Raw genomic sequence first — 22,344 nt, forward strand, 5'->3', positions numbered from 1 at the left:
GGTGTCTGATTGATGTTAATGATTTTTACAATTATTAAAAGTTATACAAGGTAATGGCGCAAACATTAGGCAGGTAAAATCTAGTTATGATTCATCTAGTAAGCGAGTGCTGTTGATCGCCTGTGTATGGCGTATAGAAAAAATACGTTTCACTGATAATTATTGTCTTCCAGTGTATGTCTTGTTGGTTGTCCTATTAAATAAATAAAATAAAATAATATGCAAATGAGCTCGCTCGGTGAATCGTTCATGGAATGTTTGTTTACTATTTAAAAGTTATCGAGAAACTGGTAGTACTATTGGCGCGTAACAAACTGGTTTGTTATTTATGTGAGTTTAAGTTGCGAGTTACGAGTAAATAACAATGCGATTTGCGTCAATAGTTATTTAACGAGATTAAACTAGAACACTTTAACTATTTAAATTATACGTGGTTATTACCTAATGATAATTAATACTTATAGGTTATTGATATGTGATATTTAGCGAGATTAAATTCAAGAACTGAATAATCTAGATTACACAGGGTTACTATGTAATGTTAATTAATACTTATATATTATTGACTTATTTTTAAATACTGAGGAAGTTACTTAAACGAGATTAGATTCAAGAACTGGATGATCTAGATTATACAGGGTTACTATGTAATGTTAATTAATACTTATATATTATTGACTTGTTTTTAAATACTGAGGAAGTTACTTAAACGAGAACAGACTAGATAATTGTTATGTACTTTAAATGGTTTTAAGGTCAAAAGGTACTGGCCTGGATCACTTCTATCCTCCTGCTTGCTGGTCGATGTCTGTTCCTCGGCTTGCCGCTCCTGCACCTCTTCTTGCCGCGCTTCTTCTTGCGGTGTCTCTTGGGCTGGTCTTCCGCCTGTGCTGGTTCGGTCTCGGAGTTGGACCAGTCCAGTTCCACGTCCGGGTCTAAGTCTTGGTCAAGATCCAGGTATCGGTCCAGGTCGATTTGTAGGACTTCGGTCCAGTCCGTTTCCAACCGAGTCCAGTCCGCTGTGTCGTTTCCCGGTTCCGGTTCGGGTTCTGGTTCTGGTTCCGGTTCCGGTTTCTTTTTTGCATGTCTCATCCCACGGTTGCGTGTTAGGATTATGTCTCTAGCACGTCCTCTGATGACCGTTATCGTAATCTGTCCGTCCGTTTTTTTGTGCGAATTCATGGTGTCGATGCCGTGCGTGTGACTTTCGTACTGTTTCTTGCGTTGTGATTTTTGTAGATCTTGTTACATTTTGTGTTGCGGGTGGGTTTAAGTAAGTTAATTTTCCTAGTACCCACTAGTAGTAAATAAATTGGGAAGGCTAGCTCACGACGCCTTTAAAAACGGCGTCGCGATTTAAATTCAAAAATTCAAATTCAAAACGTTTATTTGCCAAAAACACAGTTATACAGGGTGACAATATTAAATAGGATCATGTGTTTAGTCTGCTCGCAGACGTGCAAAAATTACAGGATTCAATAGTATGTCAAATAATTAAGAAAATGTCAATTTAAAATGTCAATTTTAGCCTCCCCAATTTAAATTATTGACATGAAAACATACCTGTTCTTTCAACGACTGATGATAAAACGGTGCACAATTGAAGTATATCACACACGCACACACATACACTTATTATTTCAAAAACTAATGCTTTTATTGTTCGATCACTAATTGTGAGACATTAATAACGTCTTATAACAAAAAGGCTGAACCGATTTTCACCTTGTTAAATAAAAACCAACCAATATGTGTAAATTCCTGTAATCAGTTATNGAACCACCCGAACGAAACCGTGAGTCGCTTGTTGGGGAGTGGGTCGAGAAATCGCCCTTCAACGCTGCAGAAGAGACACTTTATCGCCCTCGCATGGAGTTGCCGCGACGACAAGCAGCGATACACGTGCCTGCGGCGGAAGAGCGTCGCGATACGTCGAGGGAGCGCCGTTTGCCGATCGAAGACTTGGCCGCTGCACTTCATTCAATTGCGAAGCCGCGTCCTACACCGCGCGCCTTCTACGAGCTGCCAAACTTCTACGGGGACCCTGCAGACTGGCTCTTCTTCAAGAGGAGATACGAGGAGTCATCGGCCACGTACGAGTTCAAGCCGTCGGAAAACTTGGCAAGAATTCAAATGGCGGTGCAAGGCAAAGCTAAGGAGCTCATTGAAGATTTGCTCCGCACTAGCACGAACCCGAACGAGTTAATACAAGTGCTAGATCGAACATACGGAAACCCGCATACGTTACTTCAATGTGCAATGGCGAAAATCAGAAGCTTGCCCCACGTCGCTGATAACGATAGTGTAGCACTACGAAACTTTAGTGCCGCAGTCCGTTCATGTGTGTCTACATTGAAGAACATAAAGGCGGACGGATACTTGAACAACCCTCAGTTAGTGCGGGAGTTATTAGACAAGCTCACGCCCGCACAACGCACGGAATACAGCAAGTTTGCCCGGCGAGTTTCATCGGAAGTGAACATCGACTTGCGAGTGTCACCGACCTTAACTGTGCTAGTGGATTTCCTAGAAGAGCTGGCCGACACAGCTGCGTTTTTGGTGTCTACTGACATGGGTGGAGCACCTTCAAAGCCGAACCTACCCAAGTCTACGTACCAAAGTAGACAGCCAGCAAATACGTCGACTGCACGTCAACCGAACCGTATAGTACACAAAGTGATGGAAGTCACTGAAAAAGAACCGGAAGTAGTGTGCGAGTTGTGTGAAGGACAACATCGGTTGCCAAGCTGCAGTGAATTTGTGAAAATGGAACCTGATAAGAAGTGGGACTTAGTTAAGAAACATAAACTTTGTTTCAAGTGCCTGGTGAGGAAACATAATCGCCTGTCGTGCCGAGCGAAAAAGTGCGGCAAGTGCGAATATAATCACCATCAGTTGCTTCACGTGATGAGGAAACCGACAACTGACGAGCCCGACGAGTCGCCACCAGCCGAAAAAGTGACGAATTTAGGCGAGAAACGAATGAAATCGTTGCTGAAAGTGATACCGGTGACAGTGAAAAATGGTGATATCGAGCAACAAACGTACGCACTACTAGACGATGGCGCCACGGTGTCATTAATCGATAGCTCAATGGCGGTCAACATAGACGGACCGAAGTCACCGCTGCACATCGTTAGTGCTGGTGGCCATTCAGTCATTGACCGGGGATCGAGAAGCGTCAGAGTGGAATTACGTGGGCCTAGCAATAAAAGCCACACGCTAACTATGCGCACGATCAACGGAATCAGATTGCCGCCACAGACCATACCGGAGGAAGTGATAAGTCGATGCAAGCATCTACGGAGTCTGGGCTGCACCGCGATGAAGAGCGCTGAGCCTCTGCTGTTGATCGGACAGGACAACTGGGAGCTTATCGTTGGAGGCGATGTCCGAAGAGGAAAGTCCGGACAGCCGGTGGCATCCCTCACTGAATTAGGGTGGGTGTTACACGGTCCAATTGGAAAAATGGGAAACACTGAATCCGTCAACCACGTTTCCGACTTAAACGAATTGGTCAAACAGCAATTCGAATTGGATTCAATTGGAATCACAGAAGTGAAGCGCAATAATCTTGAGGACGTCAGGGCTACAACAATTCTCGAGAATACTGCGAAGTTCACCGACAAGGGATGGGAAATCGGTCTTCTGTGGAAAAAAGATGACGTTGACTTACCTGACAACTACAGAGACGCCGAGAAAAGATTGCGTGGGATCGAAAAGAAAATGGGCCGCAATCCAGAGTTCGCCGAGTCATACACTGCTCAAGTGAATCGATTAGTGGAACGAGGGTACGCTAAGAAGATTGCCGAACCCATCAGCACATCGGTTACTTGGTACCTTCCTCACTTCGGCGTGACCAACGTGAATAAACCTGGGAAACTGAGGCTGGTTTTCGATGCTGCCGCCACATACAAAGGCACATCGCTCAACGATAACCTACTTAGCGGTCCAGATCTACTCAACCCGATGCTGTCAGTACTGTTCAAGTTCCGATCGAAGCCAGTAGCAGTCACTGCAGACATAGAGGACATGTTCCTACGTATAAAGATCACGGAAAAAGATCAGGGAGCACAATTATTCCTTTGGAGAGGCATGGATAGAGAACGACAACCCGACATCTTCGTGATGGATTCAATGATATTCGGTGCCGCGTCTTCGCCAACGTCCGCTATCTTCGTGCTGAACAAGAACGCCGACATGTTCAAAGGTACATACCCGGAAGCAGTTGAAGCAATAAAGAAACATCACTACATGGATGATTACATCGACAGCGCGGACGACGTAGACACTGCACTGAAGCTCATCGCAGAAATTACCGAAATCCATCGCCACGGTAACTTCAACATCAGGGGGTGGTCGACAAACAATAACGAACTCCGAGAGAAACTACCAAGCGTCGTTGAGAGTGTCAGTTTGTCGAAACTTGGAGGAGAAACCGAACGAACCCTTGGCCTCATATGGATAACCAGCGAAGACACCCTTGCGTTTGACCTGTCATTCAAGAGGCTACGTTCCGAAATGGTGAATGGCGATGAAGTGCCCACGAAGAGAGAGTTTCTGCGCTTCATAATGAGTCTCTTTGACCCACTGGGACTCATTTGCCCGTTGTCAATTGGCTCCAGGATTCTTATGCAAAAGATATGGCGAGCGGGAACGCAATGGGACGAAGTTCTGAACGAAGACTGTTTCCGTGACTGGAGCAAGTGGTTGAGTGACCTGCGACAATTGCAAGATCTTAAGATACCGCGATGGTACGGACTGAGGTCTTGGGCTGTAGAATTACACGTGTTCGGAGATGCAAGCGAGAAAGCATACTCAGCCGTCGCGTACTTCGTGGATGAATGTAGAAACGTCGCGCTCGTAGCGGAAAAAGCGAGAGTCGCACCCATCAAGATAGTTTCAATGCCGAGGCTCGAGCTACAAGCCGCGGTACTAGTCTGTCGATTGGCCGAGACAGTAAAAAAGGATAGCGACTTCGACATCATAAAAACGACGTTGTGGAGCGACTCGAAGACAACGTTGTTTTGGATAAGGTCGAACCCGAGGGAGTACAAACCTTTCGTCGCACATCGACTTGCTGAGATCGACAGAAAATCGAACATAGACGATTGGCGCTGGGTTCCGACTGCAGAAAATCCAGCAGACGAAGCCACTCGTGCGGGATGGTCGCAAGATAAGTCCATCTGGTTTAGTGGGCCGGCATTCCTGCGCAAACCACAAGAGGAATGGCCTATGGAAGCTGCTGCTGAATGCACTCCTGACGCAAACATCGAGCTTCGAGCGACGCCAGTTTGCGTGACAGCGGAAGCCCTGGAGCCGACGATAGATGTCACGAGGTTTTCTTCGTGGACACGCGCCGTACGTACTACTGCGCGTGTACTAGCGTGGCTGCGCCGACCGAAGACCTGCTCTATCACAGGAGAATTGATCGATGAAGCGGAGACCTACTTGATCAAACAGTCGCAAAAGACGGCATTTTCATTGGACCTGAAAAAGATCAAGATAGGCGAGCCATTACCTTCGCAGAGCTGCCTGAAGAATTTGGACCCAAGGCTCGATGAAGACGAACTGCTACGCGTAAGGGGAAGGCTGGGGACTGCTGATATTCCCTACGAAGAACGCCATCCCATCATTCTGGACGGCCGAGATCGAACTACCGAGCTACTGGTACAGCATTACCACTGCCGAAGCCTTCACGCTAATAACGAGACTGTGGTAAATTTGCTCCGTGAAAAGTTCTGGATCATCAAGCTGCGGCCGACAGTAAAACGAGTGGCGCAGAACTGCCAACTTTGCCGTGTGCGGAAAGCACGCCCAACACCGCCAAAGATGGGAGACCTTCCACCAGCAAGGATGATGCATCACAGGCGGGCCTTCACTCACTGCGGCATCGATTATTTCGGACCCATGGAGGTTACTATCGGGAGAAGGCGAGAGAAACGCTGGGGTGTGGTCCTGACATGCTTAACCGCGGGCCATTCACTTGGAGATCGCCGCATCACTCAGCGCTGACTCAGCAGTCATGGCACTGCGAAGGTTTATCGCTCGTCGAGGTCAACCAGAGGTGATGTATAGCGACCGAGGAACGAACTTCGTAGGCGCCGACCGCGAACTGAAAACCGCGTTTAAAAATATGGATCGACAACTCGAAGAAGAGGCAACCACGAAGGGCATCCAGTGGAGCTTCATCTCGCCGGCATCACCACACATGGGCGGGTGCTGGGAAAGGCTCGTTCGTTCCACGAAGGCCGCGTTAAAAGCCACCCTGAAAGAGCGAGCCCCAAAAGAAGAGCAAACGGTGCTAGCGGAAATAGAAGCCATAATCAACAGCCGTCCGTTGACGCACGTGGCTGTTGACCCGAGAGATCCANACGATGCCAGTTTGCGTGACAGCGGAAGCCCTGGAGCCGACGATAGATGTCACGAGGTTTTCTTCGTGGACACGCACCGTACGTACTACTGCGCGTGTACTAGCGTGGCTGCGCCGACCGAAGACGAAGACCGGCTCTATCACAGGAGAATTGATCGATGAAGCGGAGACCTACTTGATCAAACAGTCGCAAAAGACGGCATTTTCATTGGACCTGAAAAAGATCAAGATGGGCGAGCCATTACCTTCGCAGAGCTGCCTGAAGAATTTGGACCCAATGCTCGATGAAGACGAACTGCTACGCGTAAGGGGAAGGCTGGGGACCGCTGATATTCCCTACGAAGAACGCCACCTCATCATTCTGGACGGCCCAGATCGAACTACCGAGGTACTGGTACAGCATTACCACTGCCGAAGCCTTCACGGTAATAATGAGACTGTGGTAAATTTGCTCCGTGAAAAGTTCTGGATCATCAAGCTGCGGCCGACAGTAAAACGAGTGGCGCAGAACTGCCAACTTTGCCGTGTGCGGAAAGCACGCCCAACACCGCCAAAGATGGGAGACCTTCCAACAGCAAGGATGATGCATCACAGGCGGGCCTTCACTCAGTGCGGCATCGATTATTTCGGACCCATGGAGGTTACCATCGGGAGAAGGCGAGAGAAACGCTGGGATGTGGTCCTGACATGCTTAACCACGCAGGCCATTCACTTGGAGAGCGCCGTATCACTCAGCGCTGACTCAGCAGTCATAGGTTTATCACTGCGAAGGTTTATCGCTCGTCGAGGTAAACCAGAGATGATATATAGGGACCGAAGAACGAACTTCATAAACGCCGACCGTGAACTGAAAACCGCGTTTAAAAAGGAACGACAACTAGAAGAAGAGGCAACCACAAAGGGGATCCAGCGGAGCTTCACCTCGCCGGAATCACCACACATGAGCACGGTGGCTAAAAGAATATTTGCCTACGTAGCAACCACGCTGGAAGTGGACGGAAACAGTGCCACCGCTTCAGCCAGGCGACGTCGTGATCGTCGTGGACGGTGCTCTACCCCGCAACGTGTGGCCGCGCGGGATGATGGAAAAGGTGTACCCTGGACCCTGGCGCGGACGGGCAGGTTCGAGTCGCGGACGTGCCGACTTCCCGTGGAGTGCTACGGCGACCAGCTACAAAGATCGCGGTTGTACCTACGTAAAATATGTAATGTTTCGGACTTAAGCCCTCAACCAGGGGGTGGAATGTTAACGGTAGAACCTCTGTAGTAGAATTTCTATACAAAGTAACCATTGTCTATTGTTATTAGAGTAAGATGGACTGGGGCGTGAACGAGACAAAGATAACAATTGTCCGTTGCTTTGATTGTGTGAGCTCATGCCTCAGTCGCCGTTTGAACACGCTATTACTGTCACGTTTGGATCGAGCCCTGTGTTTCATTTGCTGACCTGCCCTTCGACGTTAATCAACCCCGCGTCCTGTTTTCTACAGCCACTGAAAAGCAAATAGAATTATGGTCTTATTTTAACGGATGCTTGTTTTGTATCTGAACAAACAGGCAACATTTTTGTTTGTCTCTTTGCGGCCTTTCTTTAGCCCTGATATTTTTACAAAGTTTATTTTTTTATTCATGACGTCTCACCAGCTTGTATCTATAAATAATAGATAAAATCCTCAGATCATAGAAAGAGAATAGATATGAAGTCGCGCGTAACTACAACGAGAACCAGTGTCCCCACATTTCCCCCACCACAGCTCCCACACACACATTCAACTGNGGGAAAGGTGTACCCTGGCGCGGACGGGCAGGTTCGAGTTGCGGACGTGCGGACTTCCCATGGAGTGCTACGGCGATCAGCTACAAAGATCGCGGTTCTACCTACGTAAAATATGTAATGTTTCGGACTTAAGCCCTCAACCAGGGGGTGGAATGTTAACGGTAGAACCTCTGTAGTAGAATTTCTATACAAAGTAACTATTGTCTATTGTTATTAGAGTAAGATAGACTAAGGCGTGAGCGAGACAAGGATAACAATCGTCCGTTGCTTTGATTGTGTGAGCTCATGCCTCAGTCGCCGTTTGAACACGCTATTACTGTCACGTTTGGATCGAGCCCTGTGTTTCATTTTGCTGACCTGCCCTTCGACGTTAATCAACCCCGCGTCCTGTCTTCTACAACTTATAACATTTACTTTAATTGCCCACAGAGAGCATAATAATATGCCTACTTAAAGAGCATACTGTTCATTATTTATTTATCACTTTACTACATCAGAAATATGTTTTTCAAAGGCCTAAACATGAATCTAAGCTTGTATAATGGATCATAATGTTTTTTTTTTTAAACTTAGAACACCAGTAGCTATCCTATGTATCGTATTTCCTAAAATTTCTGTCAATTTATAGGGACCAACAAACTCTGACAGAATCTTTGCACTTTTTGTTTAGGAAACCAATACTGTTGTATTCTTACGAGTGTTTGAATATCCGTAATGCTCGATTTCATCACGATTAGCACACAAATGTCTCATCTAGCATTACGTGGNATAATATTACTTTTCCATGATGCCTATAACATAATGTTTTGATTTAAAGTGAAAAATAGGTTAAGGTGCGGCGGGGGGGGGCCCTTGGGCCACCCCTAAGCCGCCTATTTAGTTTTATACACACATAAATGACCTCATATTAATCACATTAACCAAATCATGCGGTAATTATTCATAATAACCGGCGATTATTCATAATTTTCACATTTATCACTTTGACCGTAACATATATAGGCCAGTAGAATTAAACACAAAAATGAATTAAATCGGAAATAATTCCTACTAAAGATTTTAGTGCTTTAATGGCTTCATTAGTTGCCCATAAAGATTCTCCTAGGTTTTCGACTTCGACGGAGTTGTGCTTAAGTGGTGGGGGCCCCCGAAAGGGGCGCTTTTTCGGTATTCCGGTTACTTATACCGCGTAAAGGACTTACCCTATCGAAAAGTGGTCTTCCTGACGGTTGAAGGGCATTTAATCCTGCATTAAATAAGACCAAATTCATATGTTTTGAACAAACCGTTCTCGTGCAAATGTTCCGCAAAGTAGAAAATATGTGTATAATTAATNAATTATGCTTACTTTACACAGCAATTGACTTTATTAGCTATTTTAAATAAAGTACCTAGTTAGAGATAAAAAATCAATTGCCTACAAATTCAAAACTAATAGCTTAATAAGATTTCTAGATAGCAAGATAAACATTGAATTGAAATACAAAACTTATTTAAATTATAAATACATTACATTACACGTATTATTAGGTAAACGTTCAAGACCAATTTTATTTTCTCAATGGGAATCAAACCCGCGACTGCTAACTCCTACGTTCGAAACTTTAACCCTTAAATGCATAGTGTTGCCATATGTCTACGAAGTACTTTTTTGATTATAAAAAGTAACACATATTATAAGCGTTTCTGAACGTACGCTAATATCAAAGAAAACATCATAATAAAAATAAAAAAAACGCAAATGAAGGTAGATTTGAAAAAAAATTAACTGATATTTGACATAGCGATTGCGAAAGATAAAAAATTGGTAGTGTTAAAATTTGTGGTATTTGAATTTCGGATTCAGTGAGAATTAATTGCTAAAACGATTGGAAAAAAATACATACGTGTTAGAAANCCTACGTCAAATATGTAATGTTTCGCACTTAAGCCCTCAACCAGGGGGTGGAATGTTAACGGTAGAACCTTTTTGTAGTAGAATTTCTATACAAAGTAACTATTGTCTATTGTTATTAGAGTAAGATAGACTGGGGCGTGAGCAGTGGCGTAGCGTGGCTTTTCGCCGCCCGGGGCCGTCCGGAAATCCGCCGCCCTTTATTTTAATTATAAATATTTTAAAGTTTAAATATTATATTGAATGNTTTGCTGACCTGCCCTTCGACGTCAATCAACCCCGCGTCCTGTCTTCTACAAAGTGGTCCTTCGAGAATCGGATCGTCGAAGAATATGTCGTCATACACTCGCAGCAAATCCAGAAACATCGGGCCCGATAATAAAGTACCACGGGGAAACTCTACGCGCCCTCAACAAAGATTGGAGACACTTGGAGAGCGCCGTATCACTCAGCGCTGACTCAGCAGTCATAGGTTTATCACTGCGAAGGTTTATCGCTCGTCGAGGTAAACCAGAGATGATATATAGGGACCGAAGAACGAACTTCATAAATGCCGACCGTGAACTGAAAACCGCGTTTAAAAATTTGGATCGACAACTCGAAGAAGAGGCAACCACGAAGGGCATCCAGTGGAGCTTCATCTCGCCGGCATCACCACACATGGGCGGGTGCTGGGAAAGGCTCGTTCGTTCCACGAAGGCCGCGTTAAAAGCCACCCTGAAGGAGCGAGCCCCAAAAGAAGAGCAAACGGTGCTAGCGGAAATAGAAGCCATAATCAACAGCCGTCCGTTGACGCACGTGGCTGTTGACCCGAGAGATCCAGTGGCGCTTACACCTAACCACCTGCTGCTGGGAACCGCCTCAAATGCGACGCGTCTGGGAAACTTCGTCAAGACCGACTTGTGCAGTCGTAAACAGTGGAGAATTGCTCAGGCGCTGGCTGATATCTTTTGGGCACGGTGGCTAAAGGAATATCTGCCTACGTTGCAACCACGCCAGAAGTGGACGGAAGCAGTACCACCGCTTCAGCCAGGCGACGTCGTGATCGTCGTGGACGGTGCTCTACCCCGCAACGTGTGGCCGCGCGGGATAATAGAAAAGGTGTATCCTGGCGCGGACGGGCAGGTTCGAGTTGCGGACGTGCGGACTTCCCATGGAGTGCTACGGCGACCAGCTACAAAGATCGCGGTTCTACCTACGTCAAATATGTAATGTTTCGGACTTAAGCCCTCAACCAGGGGGTGGAATGTTAACGGTAGAACCTTTTTGTAGTAGAATTTCTATACAAAGTAACTATTGTCTATTGTTATTAGAGTAAGATGGACTGGGGCGTGAGCGAGACAAAGATAACAATTGTCCGTTGCTGTGATTGTGTGAGCTCATGCCTCAGTCGCCGTTTGAACACGCTATTACTGTCACGTTTGGATCGAGCCCTGTGTTTCATTTTGCTGACCTGCCCTTCGACGTTAATCAACCCCGCGTCCTGTCTTCTACAACTAGACCAGTGATCTTCACGCAGTAAACAAGTGACTACGAAAGGGCAACGTAATAAACGAAGGTAAAGCGAATTTACTTCCCGCTTTGTGGCGGCGCTGTTCACTGAACATACGCGAACATCAATTTGAGTTTTGAATCACGCTTGCATCTGCTAACTCCGTTTCCGATGAATTTGGCTTCTCTCGACATGATTCCAGATTTACGCCCTTGTGTGAATATTTGCTGAACGAAGTTAGCTTGATTATTGAAAATAGGTATTATAGTTCACTGCTGAAGGGGTAAAACAAAGTCTTAAATTCATTAAAAATCCTAGGAATTAGCTTTTGCTGGTCTACTGTATCAGTTAATATGTAATTTATATAAAATTTATAAATGCAAACTCATCTCAACGTGATGGACCGACGACCTTCAAATGAATGGCAGTAGCATAGTGCATCAGCTTGACTCAATTAATTTCGGACAAGAATTCATATTATATGCACATTATAATATGTATTGAGGGTATAAGAACTTGTTTTACGTTAAGTACTACTTTACATTCAACTCTATTTATTTGGCACAAATTAAAAACCATTTAATGTACTGACTAACAATATTAAGTGCCTTCTACAAACCATTTCGGCGAAATGTGGTTCTCAAGGAAACGAAATTTTTCTGAGAATCGGGAGAAATATGAAAGTTTAATAAAAATATTGAAGGAATGAAGCAAATAGAATCCGTTTTTATTAAATTACCACAAGATGATTTGTCGCAGAATTTTCTCCTGCTTTCTTTCACCGACGTGGTGCTCAGGGTGTGGTTTGTAACCACTCAATCGATCTATAGCCTGACCAGGAACATAAAAACCCTGGCATAGAGGCGCGTCAATTGCATTTGATAGTGCAACACTGAGTACAGTCGTACCTGTGTTAAATTAATAGACTAACTTTATGTATCAGGATTCAGGATTACGGGCTAGTTTGATATTTTCATAAATTAACGAAAAAATATTATTATAGGTAACCTGATTTTAAATAAATTAAATGAAACCATCAATCGAGCTAGTAGAATTTATTTTATTATTCATCAATAATCAAATTCAGAACTTGAATATTCAACTGCAATGTCTGCTCATGAACGCTTCAAACTCGGTACTTCTTTCCCAATCCCATAAAATTCAACACTTAGAAAGTGACAAAAAATTTTAAAATAGGTAGTTGAAACAAACCACAGCTAATTTTCATAGTGGACTGTACTATACGATAAACATGTCAGTCAATTTGACAACCTTTGTCAGAAACATTATTCAATGAAAATATTGTCCAAACCCTTAGTATTTCTCTTCGACAAATACTTTAACACATTGTGAACCACTTTTCTTTCACGACTATAAAAATATTTTAGCAATTTAATTCATAAAACCAATTGCNATTAGTCATTTGTGCAATAAAAAATTACGATTAATCTTTACAAAGAAATTGTAGGCAGTCAAGCAAAGCCCCTGGGGAAAGAAGCCCAGAGCAAGTACCCGCGTGTTCTCCCGAGATTCGGTTCGTAGGTACGTGAGGCATGAAGAACCATGGGTGGCGGTGGAATTAGTCACCTTTCCTTTCCTTTCTGTTTCCTTGGATTTCAATTTTACCACCAGTCTATTTTTGTCCCAATTCAGTTATGATGATTATTCGGGCAGTTTTTTCCCAATGTTACTGTCCATAAAAATCAGTTTTAACGAATATTTATTAGAACAATTTTCGAGTCTTTTTGGAAGATCATCGTTGCATCAATCGATGGTTTTATTGTGTCCCCTCAATATAAAAACCATAATATGGGGTACACGATATCGTATAATTTGAAGACCTGTTTCAAACTTATAGAAAACTAGCGGCCGTCCGCGACTTCGTACGCGTGGATCCTGTTTTACCCCCTTAGGGGCGGAGTTTCGTGAAATCCTTTCTTAGCGGATGCCTACATCATAACATCTACCTGCATGCCAAATTTCAGCCCGATCCGTCCAGTGGTTTGGGCTCTGCGTTGATAGATCACTATGTCAGTCAGTCAGTCAGTCCCCTTTGAGTTATATAAATTTAGAAGAAGATGACAAACAAAACAACAGTATCTGTAAAAGAACAAAACAGAACAACAACTCACCTCCTCAAACCACAGTATAGGGAAGACGATATCAGGGAAGTTGGCCACCTGTTTGATATCCACCACCTGCGAGACGGCAAGGTTGATCTGGATGCGGGCGCGCGCTCGCATTGCTATACCCATCTCCTGTAGAGAAAAGAAGAAGCATTCGTTATATAAAAACTCATAAAACTCATTTATTTATGCAAGTAAAGCCCGGTCTGTGAGCACGTAGAATTTTGTCCAATGACCCCAAGCTACCCATCCTTATCGCTCGCGCGTAATTATATTGCTGTCGCGACTGTGCGACGGGCGCCCGCAGTGAGTGTGCGAGCGCGATAGCAACACAATTACGCGCGAGCGATAAGGATGGGTAGCTTGGGGTCATTGGACAAAATTCTACGTGCTCACAGACCAGACTATAGGCTTTAAAAAGTACTTTTACACATCCCAGTATTAACCCTACCACTGCTTCAGGACAATAAATGGGCCAGTGCTGAGAAGCAGCAGCGCAAGAAACTCAGTCACTATTGTCATCATCATTATCACGCACATCGTAAAGTGAAAAGCGCAGCGTGGGACGACTACCCCTAATAGACCAAAGAAGAAATTGGGATCATCATTCAAGTTTAGTCTCCATTGCAGGAGCATAAATGACTAATTTGCTAGCAAATGGTTGGTGATGGTTAAACTCGTTTCTACCTTCGTTGGCCTGATCATCCCGTTCCATCAGATCAAATCAGATGAGATGCTGGCCAAAAGATTCCTCGTTATGGATAAAAAAAATTGTTGTTATAGCCAGGATCTACAGCTTGGCTTCCAATGAAACCCAACTTATGAAGGTTGAGTAGGTAGTCCCACCAGGGGATAGCTAAATGTCTTATTATTATCATCATTTCAGCCACAGGACGTCCACTGCTGAACATAGGCCTCCCCCAATGATTTCCACAATGGCCGGTTGGTAGCGGCCTGCATCCAGCGCCACCCGCTACCTTTATGAGGTCGTCGGTCCTACGTTTAGCTTTCCGGTGGTACGTGGCCTACAATCCAGAACTCCAGAACCAGAAGAGAGGATTTGGCCAACGCTTATAGAGGTTAAACTAATACTGGGTCGAGTGTAAGCATTAAGCACTTTTAAAAAAGCGCCTATTTGATGAAAATTAATGACTTTTAGAGAGGACGGATGCAGTGGCATAACTATAGGGTGGCGGAGCTGGCAAAATCTTTCTCGCGTTGCTTCAGGGCGATGGTCCCGAGCCCCCTGAATAAAAAAAACCCTAAAAAGTTCCACTGGGCTAGGTTGATATACACTGGTCATCATACAAATTGACCCACCCGCGACAAGCACTTTCAAACGTATGCATCCCCACTTCCCACAAATATTACTATACTATATTACCATTTAAAAGCCTAGTTCTAAACTTTATTTCATTAAAGGAAAGGTTTTTACCCCAAAAATATGTCTGTAGAAGAAGAGAGCCAACTTTTATGGCTATAAAACTGTTAAGTTGGGATTAATCGCTATCCATCTGTTAAAGAGGACACGTGAGATCATTATTTGGTTTTATAACCATAAAAATTTTTCTAATTGATGCCAGAGGTGAGCCCAAAGTGACGTCTTTTTTCAATTTTTCAAGTCACATTTATTGTATATGTTAATTGTTTACTAGGAAATTAAATGTGTTTTTCTTTAAGGATATTTATTGGGCTTTCAAATAACACCAATATTGATGGGGCACCATGATTGTGTCAGTAGAAACGAGTTTTTCTGTAAAACGTAGGTGGGCCGATTTTTGTGATGACCAGTGTAGTTACGCCACTGGACGGATGTTCGCACTTTTTAAAGAATGTTTACAAATTACTGATTTATTATGTTAACCCCTCTAAGCCAAATAACTGTGGTAAGCCCAGTCAAGCGGCAGCGGGGCTCGAGTCGGACAATCCGATACCTTCATCATCATCATCATCATTTCAGCCATAAGATAGGACGTCCATTGTTCATTGATGAACATAGGCCTCCCCCAATGTTTTCCATGTTGATCGATTGGTACGTGGCCTCCATTCCAGAACCTTGCTGCTCCATCGTCGGCTAAATGTCTGGCTGAAAGGAAAACCAACGAAAGGAATACTCACCGGTTGCACGTCAATGAACAGTCTGTGGTCTTCGGCCACTGGTGGGGATATCCCTTCCACCGCGTCCAACAGGCTCGGGTCCGCCAGGTAGAAGTGAGGGAACGACAGCATGATGGGGGAGTCTGAAACGATATAATATTGTGTTTAGTTACATAGATATTTCGCATGCAACATGTTTATAAATTGGGCATGTGTCATCATCATCATCATCATCATCAACAGCTCTTTACAGTCCACTGGACTATGAGCATCCTCCACTTTAGTCAGGGATTTTGTTATAATCTTCACGCTTGGCAGGCGGGTTGGAGATCGTAATTTAAAAGATTATTGATGTTTCAAATCAAATCAAATCAAATCAAATTCGTTTATTTGTGGAACATAGGTAAATAACATATTACAGGTTTAAATCAGAGAGCGCTACTGCCCGTTTTCTGTTTAATGTGTATTCCCTAAGTCACCTCCTACGACACCCGCGGGAAGAGTAGGGGTTGGTGACAAATGTATTCTACTCTGCCACACGGCAAATTGATGATGATAACGAGTGTGATCTTTCTTAACTGACCACTGGAGCACCAGTGCAGGTAGCCCTAATCTAGTACGCGCGCGCGTGTTGCAAGTCAGACTTAAGTTAGATTGTTTGACTTAGCACCTTCAAAGCGACCGCTGCCCTCCCCTACATAAGTCCCTTAAGGGCACAGGGACGCGTTGTGTTCTGTTTTTGGGCATATTTCTGCGACACTGGCCCCGCCCCCTTTTCTGATGTTGTTGTATGTATGTTTTTGACAGCAGTATATTTATGCTGTATATCTCACCGTATTGACACAGCGACCCGTTAAACAGCCCGCTGGGAGCGCAGGGCGGGCCGGCGGGGCAGTAGCAGCGGTTGTTATATGGTCCTTCATAACTGCCACTGAAGCAGTCTGTTTGTGTCGGGTGCTTTAAGTGTGGCTCATCTTACCTACTCACGCAGCCTAGTCTAGTAAGCGCGCACGAGCGTAGTCTAGTAAACGCACGGGAGCGCGTGAATGTGATACCTACATCCTGTATGTAAGTAGGTATGTTTTTGAGGGTGTGTGATGTGAGTGTAGGGATGTCATTTGGTGGTTGTAGGGATGAAATATGACGTACCGTATTGACACAGCGACACATTAAACAGCCCGCTGGGAGCGCAGGGCGGGCCGGCGGGGCAGTAGCAGCGAGTCCTGTCTACTGAGCGCGCGAGCGTAAACTACTTAGCGCGCGTGAGCGTAGTCTACTAAGCGCACCCAAGCGTAGTGTAGTAAACGCATGATTTGTGAGTGTTATTATGTACTTACCGTATTGACACAGCGACACGTTAAACAGCCCGCTGGGAGCGCACGGCGGGCCGGCGGGACAGTAGCAGCGGTTGTGTTCACCAGCCGCGAACACGTCCTCGGGCGGAGTGAACCGGTAGCCCTCCACTCCCGCCGAAGACTGATAAACGCGCGCTAGCGTAGTCTTGTAAAAGCGCGCAAGCGTAGTCTAAAAGCGCGCGCGAGCGTAGTGTATTAAGCGCGCGCAAGCGTAGTGTAGTAAACGCGCACGAGCGTAGTGTAGTATACGCATGATGTGTGTGTGTTCTGTGTGTAACATGAGTGTAGGGATGTAATATGACGTACCGTATTGACACAGCGACACGTTAAACAGCCCGCTGGGAGCGCAGGGCGGGCCGGCGGGGCAGTAGCAGCGGTTGTTATATGGTCCTTCATAATTGCCACTGAAGCAGTGTGTTTGTGTCGGGTGCTTTAAGTGTGGCTCGTCTTACCTACTCACGCAGCCTAGTCTAGTAAGCGCGCACGAACGAAGTGTAGTAAGCGCGCACGAGCGTATCCTACTAAGCGCGCACGAGCGTAGTCTAGTACAGCGGTTCCCGAATGGTGGTCCGCGGAACCCTGGGGTTCCGTGGAAAGGCCGCAAGGGTTCCGTAAAAAATATTATCTCACGTTTCGTGACCGACGTTGTTCGCTCGCACCGACTTGTTTACGCACAAGGGAGGGGCAGGGCGTGCGGGCGGAGTAGTACGGGGGTTCCGCTAGGAAAAGTATAATCAATTAGGGTTCCTTGGCAAAAAAAATTGGGAAACCCTGGTCTAGTAAACGCACGGGAGCGCGTGAATGTGATACCTACATCCTGTATGTAAGTAGGTATGTTTTTGAGGGTGTGTGATGTGAGTGTAGGGATGTCATTTGGTGGTTGTAGGGATGAAATATGACGTACCGTATTGACACAGCGACACGTTAAACAGCCCGCTGGGAGCGCAGGGCGGGCCGGCGGGGCAGTAGCAGCGGTTGTGTTCATCAGCCGCGAACACGTCCTCGGGCGGAGTGAACCGGTAGCCCTCCACTCCAGCTGAGGACTCCACGTCGCGGAGGTACCTGGGAAGAGAGAGAGAAATTGTATTGGCAGCTAATCTTTGGGATGCTTTACGGACATTTATTTATTTTTGTATTTTATCAATAAACCCAAGTAAATACATGTAAATGAAAGTAAACAAATATAACAACACGACATTTATTTGGTACAGTCAGTTTCAAAAGACAATGCCGGAAATTGGCGTCTTTTTTTTTTCGCGCGGCCATCGACCAAACCATGTTTTTTGGATACAAAATAGTGTAATAAACCAAACATACTATGACATATACCTCTAAACTCAGTCTGAACTGAGTTACGAGCATTAGAAGTTTGATGATTTACATGCTAGATTTGCTTTTTTCCCGCACGTTTTGTAAGAAATTGCAACAAAATAGTGACATTGTTAAAATGTGTAAACAATCAATACCATTCATTAAAGGCTCCAGACATCAGTGTGGAGTAGAATCAGCGCAATAAAAAATAGCGCAATATTTTGTTGCAATTTCTTACAAAACTTGCGCGAAAAAAGCAAATCTAAGGTACTTGATACAAATAAGGCCTACGTTCTAATAAGGCCTATACATCAGAAAACACAGATAAATAAATCTGACCGGGATAATACTTCAAGGACACGTACTCATATGCCCTATAACCCAGTAGAGAGCAAAAGCGTCCCGATCCACGATCCCAGCACCAATTGGCACCCGTTCTTCTAAGGTGGTGGGTGATTTCGTGCTCCCTTATAAAAATCCGGCGATTTCAACTTAAGTTTTTGGTAAAATGATGCTGTTTTAGATTAAGCTTTTCTTAGTAATCGTTTCTAAATATTTCTTACTAGCTAATAATTACCTTAATTTGTACTACTGGCTATAGATGCATTATTTGTAAATTTTTAAAGACAACAAGAGCGAGATATCTAATAAGGCCTAGGCCTTATTTCAGCATGGTATGCCATATTAGATACGTATGTCAACACCTGATTACGGACAAATTCATTAAACTAAATGAGTCAAAGAGTAACAAAATATTTATTTAATAAGAATGTTACTAACAACACAGAAAATAAAAAGAAAACAGTGTCAAAAAACATAACAAACCTGTAAAAAAAAACAAACAAAATACAAAACCAATAAAAATAAGAAAAAAAAGCCGTATGTATAAATCTAAAGGAAAGGAGAATAAAAGATGGTATTATCATGCCTGTCTCGTAGACAAAGTAGCAGATATGCGACCATAAAGGACTGCTTTAGGTGGTATCACAAAGATTGTGTAGGAGTTCGTAAAGATGATTCAGAAGGCTTTTTATGCCCTGGTTCTAACAAAAAATTAGATCTCATTTTGTTTACAAAAATTCAAGACTAAATGATGTTCCTAAACTGATTTATTTGAAAGGTTTTATGTGTAGGCCTTATTCGAACACGGTGTTTTAATAAGCCCTATGCAAAAAAAATAATATTGTTTGTTTTTGATATTTTTTTTATAATATATGTAAGGAATCATTACTTTGTTACTATGAATATTTAATTTTATCTATAATTTATGTAAAATTCTTAATAAGTGGAATTTAAGTTTATCTAGAGATGTACCGTATATTTCTGTTTACTTGGTATGTAAAATTTTGATAACGCAAACAAATCGACGTGTTTAATGTTATGAGACCGCATTTTGTTTAATACAATCACAATTTTAAGTTCTAGAGGCATTTAAATCATATAGGCCTTATTCCGTGTAGGTGATTTAATAAAGCCAAAGTCTGTGGTTTCGTAATTTGTTTATTTTGAATAGATTTAGTTAAAAATTGTGTTATTTTTTGTAATATTGCTAAAATTAAAGGATGGAAGAAGTTAATTAACCTTGATTTTGTTTATTGGCGTTAATATTTATTGAAATATAAGCATTTAAAATTAGGTAGGCCTTATTTGTATCAAGTACCTTAGTATGTAAATCATCAAACTTCTAACGCTCGTAGCTCAGTTCAGACTGAGTTTAGACTATTTTGTAAATAAAAAACAAAGTTTGGTCGATGGCCGCGCGAAAAAAAAAAGACGCCACCTTCCATACAAAATCTGGCATTGCCATTTATTGCAATTAAACAAAGACGCATTGTGATTGTTGTGAACTTTTTGGCTACTTTGATTGTCACAAACTATTTTACCTACGAAGTTCGCGGGATCAGCACACATAGACCACGCTAGCAGTAAGTAGCTATATTATGTAAGTTTACAATTCTTTGACAACTCTACCCTTGTATTGGTAGAATCAATTCCGTTAGAAAATAATATACAGGGTGGAAACGATAAGTGATCTCACGCGATTATTTCTAAACTATACAAGATAGCTGTGCCCGCGACNACATGCAAGGTGACATGTCAATGAAGTTTTCAGTTACTGTTGCCATTAAAAGAAATTAGTACCATTAGTTTTCCGCAACATGGCGAGGGTTTTTATGTTCCTGGTCAGGCTATAATAGAATTTAGGTTAACATTTTCTTGTAATACAAAACTGTTGGTAATACGATACTTTCTCAAAAAAACAACCTAAGAAAGTCTAAATCCACTTGTTCGTTCGTTCGTTCGTTTCAGCCGAAAGACGTCCACTGCTGGACAAAGGCCTCCCCCAAGGATTTCCACAAAGACCGGTCCTGCGCCGCTTGCATCCAGGTACTTCCCGCGACCTTTACCAGATCGTCGGTCCACCTAGTGGGAGGCCTGCCCACTTGTAACTTTAATTATCTCTGGTAACAAAACCAGACTGAAAAAAAAAGGATACTAGATTACACTTTCGTTTATTGTAATTCAATGCCAATTAATGTGATCTTAACCTAAAAAAAATAAAGTAGGTACTTAGTATTGATAAAAGTAGGTACTAAGGTAGGTTAAAACGATGCATATTCTAGGAGCATTAGAATTACATAATCGCATACGAATCTGCACCAATCGAATACAGATTAGGGTGATTCTTGTGCGAAGTGGAGTTCTAATACTTCAAAAATACGGGTCCTGGTGCTGTCAAAAACAGACGTCACCGCGACGAGGGTCGACTAGCGCCCTCTGAGATAACGACAGTGACGTAAGACTTGTTTGGGGTCTAGTACACTTAATACGAGTGCATAGTAGCTCGTGCTCAATACAAACAGGCAATTTGTAGACGTAGAGTCCTTTAAAAGTGATAGCATCTGAAAGTACTAACATGCAAAAGTTAGAGTTAGGTACTTTTACTTAAGTACGTTTAAGTAAAGCAATTTCAGTAGGTAAAGTGAAAAACTAAATAAACTTTACAATAAATATTAATTCGAATACCACAACTTTAACTGCATGTGCCCGGTAACTTTCATTTTCATCCAAGAAAAATTGCTGACAGAAATACATAGTTTCAACGTTTAATTAAGGTGCAAGTTCGTAGCCGACTGCACGCAGCAGCAGCAGACGACACGTAGCCGCGACACGTCACTTTCTATGTCTAAACCTGTCTGACACTGTCTGATCAAACCGTCTCGACCACAGGTCTCGACCACTCTCGACCATGTCTCGACCAGAAGGGCGCGAATCCTCATCACTCATTGGTTCCCGCTGAAAACCAGCGTCTCTGCATGACGTTTGTGTCATGACGCGATTTTTTCTGAGCGGGCGCCTATTCAGCATATTTTGTTTTATGTTTACTCTTGCTTTGTCTACCATATTGTGCTGAATAAAGGCTTTCTTATTCTTATGTATTTTTATAAAATACTTCCAGGCGACGTGTCGCTTACTACGAATGGTATTTCATAGAAATACATAAAAACCAGTAGTGTCGCTGCGACACGTCGTCTGCTGCTGCCTCATGTCGTCCACTTCCAACTTGTACCTATAACAACCATTCATTAAAACCATCCCTGTACCCTACCACACCGTACCTATCGTTTACCATAGTAAGCTCGAACTTCAAAATAAATTATGATGTTCATGCATATTAATAATGAAGCGAGCTAATCAATACGCCACTATGCTAACGAGCTCATAATAATTCAATAAGCTATACAAATTGTTTGGCAGCTTAGTGACCTAATTACATAGTATCCCACTGATAGTGTCAAAGACTGCGCAAACGTAAGCGCGGCACCTAAACTTTTACATAAACGTATAAGTTTTAAACAAAGTCTCATTTCCTTAAAACAAATGGCGAAAAATTTCATACCGAAAATATATTTTACGA

The 22,344-nt window shown here is 43.5% G+C and overlaps 1 protein-coding gene across 1 annotated transcript; it reads left to right on the top strand.

Moving 5' to 3' along the window:
* The first annotated feature begins 1,782 nt into the window (after positions 1-1,782).
* LOC114365306 (uncharacterized) lies at positions 1,783-11,538 on the top strand. The gene is made up of 3 exons (XM_028321836.1): positions 1,783-5,329; positions 6,421-7,085; positions 10,474-11,538. The coding sequence occupies exons 1-3, from the start codon at positions 1,870-1,872 to the stop codon at positions 11,254-11,256; spliced, it is 4,908 nt and encodes a 1,635-aa protein (XP_028177637.1). The 5' UTR covers positions 1,783-1,869; the 3' UTR covers positions 11,257-11,538.
* Positions 11,539-22,344: the final 10,806 nt, after the last annotated feature.

Source organism: Ostrinia furnacalis, unplaced genomic scaffold, assembly GCF_004193835.3.
Source record: "Ostrinia furnacalis isolate ACB-3 unplaced genomic scaffold, ASM419383v2 OfSCF7582, whole genome shotgun sequence".
NCBI classification, from domain to species: Eukaryota; Metazoa; Arthropoda; class Insecta; order Lepidoptera; family Crambidae; genus Ostrinia; species Ostrinia furnacalis.